The sequence below is a fragment of the Dasypus novemcinctus genome, chromosome 5 (assembly GCF_030445035.2).
Source record: "Dasypus novemcinctus isolate mDasNov1 chromosome 5, mDasNov1.1.hap2, whole genome shotgun sequence".
Lineage (NCBI taxonomy): Eukaryota > Metazoa > Chordata > Mammalia > Cingulata > Dasypodidae > Dasypus > Dasypus novemcinctus.
In genome coordinates, this window is record NC_080677.1 from 108,585,415 (window position 1) to 108,597,374 (window position 11,960).

An 11,960-nucleotide genomic window follows, 5' to 3' on the forward strand; every position below is an offset into this window, starting at 1 on the left:
CATAATAGGAATCCCTGAGAGGAGAGAGAGAAAGAAAGTAGAAGAATATTTAAAGAAATGATAGCTGAAAACTTCCCAAATTTGATGAAAAACAATCGACATATCCCCAAAACTCAAAATCTAGTTAAGTAGAGAAGAAAACTGTACATATGTTAGATAGAACTAGAATAAGTAGGAACTTGTACCAAGAATAGGAAGCACCAAGAAAAGGAAGGCTTGATCATCATCTGTGATGATACATAATTAGGTAAAAAGGGTGTTTAAGCAAGTCAGATACAAAAATCATGTAGACAGAAGGTATGAGAGAGGGTCCTAAAATGAAGAGTCAGCCTACCAATGGTAAGAGCTAAATGGGCAAACTCTCTACCTAATTTCTTAGGAGAATAAAATTTTAGATGGTCCTACTTTTTATAAAGCTTCAAATATAATACATGTGACAACATGGGTTAATCTCAAAAAAGTTGGGCAAAAAAAAAATCTTGTAGAAGGATATATACAGTATGATAATATTTATAAAAGTTTTAAAATAAGAAAAATAGTGCTACATATATTGCTTATGGATGCATATATACATTGTAGAAGAGAAACCATGTAAACAATGATGAACACCAAATTCAGGACTGTAGATTATAGTTAATTCAGGATAAGAAGACAAGGGAATAAGATTTAGAGAGGGATCCACAGCTTTATTTGTAATACTTCTTGATTAAAAGAAAAAAAGCAGGTGGGGTGGTTTTGAAACAAGAATGGTAAAGTGCTGGGATTTGATGGGGTGGGTGGTAGGTCACAAATGTTTCTTATATTTTTATTTATACTTTTCTCTATACTTAAAATATTCCAAATTTTAAAAAATTACTTAAAGTTGAAAAGAAAACAAAGGGATACCTTCCATTCAGAGACAAAAAAAATGGTCTTTAACAGCTTCTTAAATATTTAAAATCGTTAAAAGTAACCAATTATGTAAAAACACAATTATTGATTTAAAAAGATGAATCATTTTGTCAGAAAAGACAGGTTATAAAAAACAAAAATTAATGGGAAAGGTGTGGATTTTTAAAAATTGAGGGTTATATGGGAATTCTGCACATTAAGCATAAGGTCAATGGCTGTTTAATCCCAGTGACTGTATGTATACCATTCCCCACCCAGTTTTCCTAAGACCACTACAGAGATGTTTGATATAAAGGCTTGGGCTAAGTATGTTGTAGAATGGGCTGCAGCAAAGGACCCATATGGCTTCCTTATGACAGTGATTTTGGCTCCTACTCCATTGTTTCTAGGAAGTGCTGTACTGTCCTGCAAATTGGCCAAGATGATTAAAGAATAGAAGAAGAAACAAAAATGTCAAGAAAATATTGCAGAAGCCAAATAACTAAAAAAGATTGAAGAAAAGAACAGGGTCTGCAACCAGAGGGAAATAATTTGAAAAATTATGCAGCTTTGGGAGGACTCACCAAGGTTTCTTCTTTGGATTTTACAACACTATTGTATAGTAAATAAAGTGTGACCGTATGGAAGAATCACATCAGTTATGACTTCACTACTGTAGTAACTTAGGTTTAGGTATAGAAGTTTGTTGGCATTTGTGACAGCTACTGGATAAATTAGCATTTATTATGCTACAAAATCTTAGCAGCATATTTTGTAGAATATCTACTGAAACAAAAATATCCTCTGGAGAAAAAAATGATTTAAGATTATCAACTATATTCAAATAATCGCTTAAATTGGAGTCCTGTTCTGGACAAAGAATGTAAAAGTCAGGACTGTCTTCTATGAGATGAAGAATGTGTTTGGGCTTAAAAAACATAGAGTATATTAATCATATCTTTAGTGTCATTATTGCTTATTTCTTAGAATATAATCATTTCTGGCTTTCTCAAAGCAAAATAATATTAATCAATTAATGCTTTATCTTCTGTATAGTTTTCTGATTTTTAGCATAGCCTTTATACTGCTAATATAATTATCAGATATTCTGCATTTTTTAAAACCTAATTGTATAAAGAATTGTCTTGTCTTGACTAGTAGACTATCTCCTGTTGGATATAACAATTTTTTTTTTTTTAAAGATTTATTTTTTTATTTATTTAATTCCCCTCCCCTCCCCGGGTTGTCTGTCTTCTGTGTCTTTTTGCTGCGTCTTGTTTCTTTGTCCGCTTCTGTTGTCGTCAGCGGCAAGGGAAGTGTGGGTGGCGCCATTCCTCGGCAGGCTGCTCCCTCCTTCGCGCTGGGCGGCTCTCCTTATGGGTGCACTCCTTGCGCGTGGGGCTCTCCTACGCGGGGGACATCCCTGTGTGGCAGGGCACTCCTTGCGCGCATCAGCACTGCGCATGGGCCAGCTCCACACGGGTCAAGGAGGCCCGGGGCTTGAACCGCGGGCCTCCCATGTGGTAGACGGACGCCCTAACCACTGGGCCAAAGTCCGTTTCCCGGATATAACAATTTTTGAGCACTACCGATTTCTTAGAGATGACTTTTTGAGCAGAATAAAATTATAATTTAAACTTTGCAGTACAAATGCCAAACATCATAGTATTTTGGAACCAATTTATTCTTGCTTGTGCTAAGTTAAAATTTTTATCAGGTAATTTGCTTATTATAGATATATACCACTTTTGTTATTTACATCATTTTTGTTTAACTTATGTGGTAGTGATGTGCTATACTTTTTTTTTTTTATTTTTTAGGAGGTACTGGAGATTGAACCCAGGACCTTGTACATGGGAAGCAGGCACTCAACCACTGAGCTACATCCACTCCCCAATGACAGTTGGTTTTTTTGTTTTGTTTTTAAAATGTTTTAAGGTGAAACAAACAAACAAACAAAAAACTTAATAAACGTAAGCATTAAAGTGTAAAGAGTTGTGGATTTTTTTTTTCCTCCATGTGAAAGCCTGTGGATATTAAAGAACCAAACCAAGGGACCATATAGTTGGAAGATCACATTTGAGATCTATTTTTTCTGGCTTGGACAACTGGATGAGGAGGTCAGTGCCATTTCCCAAGATGGATAAAATATAGGAAGAGAAGCAAATTTTAGGTATAAGATGAAGAGTTCAGTCTTGTATATGTTGAGTTCCTGGTACCTGCATAATATTAAGTGGAAATATTCAGAAAGTAGTTCAGAATATGTGTCAAACTCAAAAAGAAAGGTCTGGACAGGAGTTAGTGGTCTGCAAGTAGATTGTAGTTGCAGTGACGCTCTGTACTGTAAGGGTTAATTCCAGCAGGCATGGTATTAGCTGAGCTGTCCTACTGAAATAGAAAATATTCCCACACTGCGCTGACCCCTGGTTAAGGCATGAAATACATGGATTAATAGGGCTGCTTTGTAATCCTGGGGCTGAGGAACTTTGTACCTAGTCTGTTTGAAGCTCCACAGGGCTCTGCTGTTGAAGCTGATCACAGAGCAGGAAAATGACGATATGACCAGCAAAACATAAAAAATACCTGGAAACAATGTTTTGGGTTCTCTATTTCTGAAGTGTTCCATGCACACATTGCTGGTTCCTGGTTCAGGAGAGTGCATCCTACCATGGCCCTTAAAGGGAACAACAGGAGCTTATACGGCCTCTCCAGACCCCTTTGTGAGGCAGCATTTGGCTGTGATAGCGTCACTTCCATGCTATTGTTATATGGTATACTTCGCCCATAAAAAATTATAAATTTGCAACCATTATAACTTGGGTGCTGTTACAGGGTTCTTTAGCAACTGAACCCTGTTTGCCACTGATTAGTGCTGCCAACATACCCTGTAAAGGAAGCCTGCATAGAATGTGAGACTGCTCAGTATGATGGAAAAAGCAGATAAAACCATTGTTATGGCTCCTCATTAGTTGGTTGTAAGACCTCTGATTCTCAGTTTGCTCACCTAAAAAAAACTGGGTTGATAATATATATCCCCTTGAGGATTAAATGAGATAATGTGTGCCTGGTTAAACAGTTGGCCCTGCAAATGCACTTAATAAAATTAAGTAACAACATAATAAACACAAATTAATTCTTAAAAAGCACAGATAGAAAGGAAGAAATGAAACTTCAAAGACTAGCCCTTCACAAAGAAATAGACAATATTAGAAACCAATGACCAAAAAAAAACCAACAGTAAACAAGAAATCTCGGAAATAAGTACCTGGAGAGGGGCTGTCTGGCCAGAAACAAAACTTCTCATGGGCAGCACACAAGGCTTTCTTCAGCTCAGCACATTGTTTCTTATCTGAAAGCAACATAGGTAACAACCCTTATGAAATACTAGATAAATTCAAAATCCTATGGCCAAGAACCTTTAAGAATATGGATATAATTAAAAATACAAATAGGGAATTAAAAATATACAAAAATATTAGCAACTACATCATCTTAATATTTACCACAAAACAAGCTCTAAATTAAGATTCTAAGATCAAAAAAGGAAATGCTATGTATCTTATATGGTAGGGCATTCCAAAGTGTGACCCTTCACAAAAGTACTTGATCTCTCTTTGCCTAAAAGTTTATATTGTCTAACCATAAAGTAAACATACTGCTATTAGTTACCTAGAATACATAAAGTTCACTCTTAAAGCAGTTTAGTTAAAAGAAAGATGTATCAAGTGAAGCTAATAATTAGGGTGAAGACAATCATAAGTTTACCTTGTTATATAGAGTAGTACACATTCTTTGATCAAACCATACGTAGCTAATTTTTTTCAGAAAAACTAGTACTGTATATCTTTAAAAAGGAAGGCAGTACAATCAGTGAATATGAAGAAAATTGTAATTCATACTTTACACTTACATCTGTCAAAGTCAAAAGCTGGCTGTAAACTGGCACAGAGAAAAGCTTGACAGCTGGAGCACTTGAGCATATCACATTCAACTGTGACCCAGCCATACTTGGCACAGATAAGTGGAGACAGCTCAGGGGGCTTACCTGCCCATTTCAAAGAGTGTTCACATTAAGAAAAACAACACTACAAGTACCTTAAAATGATTAAGTCAGAAATTAAATTTTCCACTCATTCTTTATGTTTATAGGAATAAATGTATTAAAATATGGGAGGGAAGCGGACTTGGTCCAATGGATAGGGTGTCCACCTACAACAAAGGAGGTCTGCGGCTCAAACCCCGGGCCTCCTTGACCCGTGTGGAGCTGGCCCATGCGCAGTGCTGATGCGCGCAAGGAGTGCAGTGCCACACAGGGTTGTCCCCCCACGTAGGGCAGCCCCACGCACAAGGAGTGCGCCCCATAAGGAGAGCCGCCCAGCGCAAAAGAAAGCGCAGCCTGCCCAAGAATGGCACCGCACATACGGACAGCTGACACAACAAAAAGAAACACAGATTCCCGGTGCCACTGATAAGGATAGAAACGGTCACAGAAGAACACACAGCGAATGGACACTGAGAGCAGACAACTGGTGGGGGGGGGAGAGGGGAATAAAAAATAAATAAACAAATAAATCTTAAAAAAATATATGGGGAAAAGCAATAAGAAAAGTGGTAAGAGAAAAAACGCATTTTTAAAGCGCAGGCACATACTTCACAGAATAACAAACTATTCGTTTTTTACTTACTATGAAATACTAGGATTTTTTTTTTTTTAGGATGCAGCAGGGATTGAACCTAGGACTTCGTACATGGGAGTGAGGCACTCATCCACTGAGCTACATCCATTCCCCTGAAAAACTACAAATTTTGAAGTGCTAATCAAAGTATTAGGACATGTCTAAGCAATGAGTGGATGGTGAAATTAAAAGAAGTAAGGATATTTTCCACTACTCATTTGTGCTCATCTATTGTACTGCATCCAATTGTACAGTCTGAAGCAGGGGTTTTTAACAAGGGGTCTGTGAGTTTGAACTGAAATTCAAAAAAACATTATTCTTGTGGAGACATGTTGGTGCAGGTGTGATAATGTTTATTAAATAATACATAGTATAGTATGGACTTAGTAAGGGGTTCGTGGTTTTCACCTGACTGGCAAAAGGGTCCATGGAACAAAAAAGGTTAAGAACCTTACTGGTCTAAAGGAATGGAATAAAATTAATTATTTCCATCCCCCTAAAATTTAACATTATACAGTAATATGTGTGTAAGTATACGTGTTTTAAATAAGCTGAGACCACTTTAAGTGTGTTCAGGAAAACATGTATTGATCCTTAATAACTAACACTCAGTTTTTAATATTTTGCCTAAAGAGCTCCCAAGCATGGGAGGGAAAAGCATGCAGGAAAGCTCCCTATTTTAATAAGGGATATGGGAATTTGAAAAACCTTCCAGGGGAGGAGATGTAGCTCAAGTGTTTGGGTGCCTACTTTCCATGTATGAGGTCCCAGGTTTGATCCCTAGGATCTCCTAAAAAATAAATAAATAAATAAGTTTAAAAAGCAAAACATTCCAACATTAGCAAAAGAAGACATAAAGGTTAGAAAACAGGACTTAGGTACAGGACTTAGGAGTCAGGATTATCTAGATTGAAAGTAAAAGAATCACTTAACCAGCCTCAGTTAAATAATGATCATATTCAACATGGTGATCAATTTATATCTGAATGAGAACAAAAGGAAAGGATCTAAATACTCTGTCAAAATCAATAATTAATCCTAGGAAGAAGAGTAAAGGATGATTAAAATACCTTCCCCTTCCTGAAGAATTTAGTTCTAAAGCCATTGGAGGGGGTGGCTATGGCTCAAGCAGTTGAGAGCCCACCTCCTACACGGGAAATTCTAGGTTTGGGTCCCGTGCCTCCTAATGAAGACAAACAGGGAAGCACACATGGCTCAGGCAACTGGGCTTCTGCCTACCACATGGAAGGTCACTGGTTTGGATCCTGGTGCCTTCTAAAGAAGACAGAGAGCTCGTACAACGGGCAGGCATGGCAAGATTATGCAACAAGAGACCCAAGGAGGAAAAAACATAATGAAAGATACAACAAAGCAGGGAGTGGAGGTGGCTCAAGTGATTAGGCACCTCCCTCCCACATCAGAGGTTCAGGGTTCGGCTCCTGGTGCTTCCTAAAGAAACAAGCTCCTACACTCTGGTTTATAGGACTTACCCCACTCAGCTAACATGGAGTTGAAGGTCAACCATCACACCATGGAGCCAAGAGTGCCTACAACTGAAAGCAGGATTGCATCCAGCATCCATGTGGAATCTAAGCCCCCTCCTGTTACAGATGTGGAGTAGACACAACCATTCCAAGTTCCACAGGATGGAGGAATAGAGTATGGATTAGAGTGGACTTACTGATATTCTATTAATGAACTGTTGTGATTAGTAATTGAAGAAAATGTGGCATTGGTGTGGAGAAACTGGCCTTGGTGGCTGCTGGGGGTAGGGAGTGGGAGGAAGGGATGTGATGTGGGGGCGTTTTCAGGACTTGGAGTTGTCCTGGGTGGTGTTGTGGGGACAGTTACTGGACATTGTATGTCCTCCCATGGCCCACTGGGTGGAACGTGGTAGAGTGTGGGCTATGATGTGGACCACTGACCATGAGGTGCATCGGTGCTCAGAGATGTATTCACCAAATGCAATGTCTCATGATGATGGAGGAGATTGTTGTTAGGGGGGGAGGAGTGGGGTGAGGGGGGTGGGGGGGTATATGGGGACCTCATTTTTTTTAATATAATATTAAAAAAATAAATAAAGACAAAAAAAAAAAAAAAAAGAGTACTTCAAAATGGATCAAAACAACAGAGAACAGGGCAGATTTGTTATCCAGAGAGCAGTATGAAAGAACATGGTGTCCAGGCATCTAAGAGAACTATACCATTATTTTCATGGAAATGAAGCACTGAAATGAGGGTAATGGGAGGCAATAGGCATACAAAACTATATTACCTGCAAAGAAAGCCACCCTGCACAAAAAGCACAGCCCAACCAGGAGTGGTGCCACACACACACAGAGCTAATGCAGCAAGGTCACACAACAAAAAAGAGATACAGATTCCTGGTGCCACTGAGAATGCAAGCGGACACAGAAGAACACACAGTGAATGGATATAAGAGAGAAGACAATGGGGTGAGGGGGGGAGAAACAAATAAAATAAATCTTAAAAAAAAAAACAACAAATGAGCAGGGAGTGAATGTGGCCCAAGCAACTGAGTTCGCACCTCCCACGTGGAAGGTCCTGGGTTCGGTTTCTAGTGCTTCCTAAAGAAAAAACAGACAATGAGCAAGACAATGAGCACAAACAAGGAAAAAACAATGAGCAAAAAAGATGAGGGAGCCATGGGGGCAGGGTGGGAGGGGGAAGGGAATAAAGCCATTAGGTAGTGAGCAAGGAAGACATCTGAGCCAGGAGGGTGGGGGGAGGCAGTCCAGTGTAGTATATCAGAACCCACATAGGGAAAAGAGGGAGTCCACACAGAAGGGAGGCCCACCTTGGGATGATGGAACCATGTGGCATGTGAAGGGCATCCACAAACCCAGGGTACAGTGCTAGAGCCCAAGCGGGGTAAGGAGGGCATCTGTGCAGGGAAGGAGATGATAGCAGAAATGGTAGATGGAATACATACAGGGAGACTGAACAAAGAAATAAATACATCAAGGATAATTCGTGTTAGATTTCACACTGTTGAATAAGGGAGAAACACGGAAAAGGAGAAAACTAGAATGAACTCTGTGGTATAGAACTGGAACCGGAGGTAACAGTGGGAACTCATAGTTTTTAATATAGAAAGATACAGATATAAATTTAGATGTAGCAAGGAGCCGAGGGAGGTCTCCAGCCAATGGCCAGTGTAGAATTGAAGGCCTCAGTCCAAAAGCCATGAGGAAATGAATCCCTGCAACAACTATGTAGGCTTGGAAGTAGATCCTTCCCTAGTCCTGACTTGAGATGACTGCAGCCTGGCTGATACCTTGATTGCAGCCTGGGGCAGACCCTGAGCCACAGGACCAAACTAAGCTGCACCTTGATTCTTGAGCCACAGAAACTGTGAGATGTTTTTTGTTTTAATCCTCTAAATTTTAGGATGACTTATTATACAGTAAGAGATAACTAATACACAAGGGAAATATGGAAAGAGAGAGGCAGTATAGTACACTCTCAAAAAACATTAGGTTTGGGTGCCAAGAGCCCTAGGCTCTGCCATTTACTAGCAGGTTGACCCTGGGCAAATCACATAACTACCTGAAGCCATATCCTCTTCTATAAAATGAGTATAATACTAGTACATATTTTAATAGGTTTAAAGTGAAGATCAAATATGATAATATATGAGAAAATAAAATATATACAAATGTTAGTTATTATTCCTACTCCTCTCAAGCTCTTAGGTTTTTTTTTGTTTTGTTTCTATAAAAAGAAAGGGTTAGATAATCTCAAATGTCTCTTTGAGGGATAACATAAAATTTTTTTTACCAAATTTTGATTCTTAAGTTTAAAACATCAGAATAAAAGGAGCAATACCCTGGAGGAATAACAATTCCAGAAGCAAGCAGAAAGCTCAACTCACATGAACTAAAAAGGATATAGGGAAGTGGACTTGGCCCAATGGATAGGGTGTCCGCCTGCCACATGGGAGGTCTGCAGTTCAAGCCCCAGGCCTCTTTGACCTATGTGGAGATGGCCCATGCGCAGTGCTGATGCATGCAAGGAGTGCCCTTCCATGCAGGGATGTCTCCCGCGTAGGGGAGCCCCACGCTCAAAGAGTGTGCCCCGTAAGGAAGCCGCCCAGTGGGAAAGAAAGTTCAGCCTGCCCAAGAATGGCGCCGCACACGAGGAGAGCTGACACAAGATGATGCAACAAAAAGAAACACAGATTCCTGGTGCTGCTGCTGAGGATAGAAGTAGTCACAGAAGAACACACAGCGAATGGACACAGAGAGCAGACAAGTGGGGGGGGGGGGGGGGAGAGGAAGGGGAGAGAAATAAATAATAAATCTTAAAAAAAAAGGATATAGTAAATGTTTCCACTCGGCTAAAGAAGGCTTCTTTGCTTGTAGATTCCAAAGGAGGTTGTTCTGTTTGGGGTGATCCATTAGCTGACTGGAATGTGGTAGATGTGTCCTTTCTAAAATAAAGTGGCATAACTGTTGGTAATCCTTTTATGATACCACTCAGCCTGGATGTTTTATATCTAGCTTCTCTCCACATTATATCATCAATCACACCAACAATGGATTTTAAATACCCCCAAAATATCATTTCAGTCATGTCATTCCTCTGCTTGACATTTCCAATGTTTTCTTATTATTTGCTTAATTAAGATCCAAATCCTTCAGCCTGGCTTCCAAAACTGTTTACAGAGTAGCCATACCTAAATTTCAAGTAATTTCTAGCTCTACAGTTCTCCACTAATCCTGTACTGGCAAACCGTTCTCTAAGCTCACTCACTGTTTCCCAACAGTGTTTTGTGTAAATACAAATAAGACTCAAAGCTTTAGCTATGTACTATAAAATTTTAGGAAAAAAACAATTGATATTTCTACCTAGATCAGCTCCTGATACCTATTCAACTTCCCCCCAAAGAACTAATTTTAAAAATTCAAATCCAAGTAAAGACTTTAGGTAATTTCAGGAAAAAAAATTCTGGGAGGAAAAAAAAATCAACAAAACATTTTTTTCATTTTCAACGGAAAATATTTCAACAGCACCTCAGGGGCAGGAAATCCTGAAAGACAGGAGCCATTTTAATAGAAATAGGATTAGGAGTACATCAACTATCATAACTGGAAAAAAACAAATTGATGCTATGAATCTTTTTTCAGAGTCACAGAGAGCCAGGAAATGTGATTCTTGAAAAATTTTCAAAGGATCTATAAATCTTGATATGAAAAAACTGATACTTCACTAAACTCTAACTAAAAATTAGCATTTCTTTCACTTATGAATGAAGGTTAAAAAAAAAATACCCAGAGTAGTATTAGCAGTATCTAATTTCTCACTAATAGAAATCATAGGTATTTTCTCACCACTTAACGGTTCTTGGACATTTTTCACATTAAAGTTGTTATAAAACATTTATGCTCATCGATTGGCTTCGAAATTACGGTAGATAACAGATATACTGCTAGATGTTATTTAACTCTAAAGAAGCACGTTGCTGCATCACTTTTTTTAAAAAAAACCCACCTTGATAAAAGCATTATTTTATAATCTTATGTGTTTTATGCGTTTAAAAAAAGCATTCTGAGAAGGGTTCATTTCAACCAGACTGTTAAAGGAGCCCAGGACACAAAAAAGGTTGAGGACCCCGCCTGTGAGAAGTCAGGATGTGCACTTTCAATTAGCAGTTTATCTTAAAAAAAAAAAAAAAGACTATAGCGAAATTCCGCTTTGGTGCCAAGTCCGGTACCCCCCGAGGAGAAGATCGAAACTGTACAAGCGTAGTAGCCCCGGTCCCTCTCAGATCTCGGGAAGAAGCTATCTCAGGAAGAAGCTATCTCCACAGCCATAGCTGCCTACCAAAAGGATCCACCAACCCGCCTCTCCAGTTTGCCGGCACAGGACCCAGGGCTGACTCACGAACTCACGTGTCCGCGCCCCCCTCTTCCGGGGCAATGCCCTCGTCTATGAGCTGCCGTATTTTCTGGGGGGTCCTTTCAGGGGAGCGAACAACCGCACCCCAATTCTTTTCAACCCCCGCAGCAGATGCGGACGTCTCACTGGGGGCCGCCATTTTGGTCCGTTGCGGAGTTGCTTCCCGACAGGGTTGGAGGGTCAAGAACTTCCGTTCTGGGGGACTAACATCGTCCTCGAGAGGCGCCCTCTAGCGCCTTCGGGGATGTGATACCGGGAGAAGGACGGTGGGGCCCACCCTTTCCCGGCCAATCTTACAGGGAAGGCTTTAAGGGGCCGGTGGTGTTTAGCTCTGAACCTAAATTAATTTTTTCCTTTATGAAGGGATGTGTTTCGATTCAATCCCTGGTGCCTCCTTAAAAAAAACAAAAACAAAACTTCATTCCTTTTTACGCTGAATAATATTTCATTGTATGTGCATACCAGATCTTGTTTATCCATTCAACTGCTAAT

At 39.6% G+C, this 11,960-nt stretch overlaps 1 protein-coding gene across 1 annotated transcript in view; it reads right to left on the reverse strand.

Annotated features, from left to right (window-relative positions):
* The window catches only part of ZC3HC1 (zinc finger C3HC-type containing 1), a 31,741-nt gene extending 20,062 nt beyond the window's left edge, over positions 1–11,679 (reverse strand). The window contains exons 1-4 of the mRNA XM_004463244.5: positions 11,462–11,679; positions 9,888–9,999; positions 4,781–4,931; positions 4,136–4,219 (exon numbers count right to left, since the gene is read on the reverse strand). Of these exons, the coding sequence (XP_004463301.2) occupies positions 4,136–4,219; positions 4,781–4,931; positions 9,888–9,999; positions 11,462–11,607 (493 nt within the window). The 5' untranslated portion in view covers positions 11,608–11,679. The remainder of the gene's footprint in view (positions 1–4,135; positions 4,220–4,780; positions 4,932–9,887; positions 10,000–11,461) is intronic.
* Between the last annotated feature and the right edge of the window lie 281 nt (positions 11,680–11,960).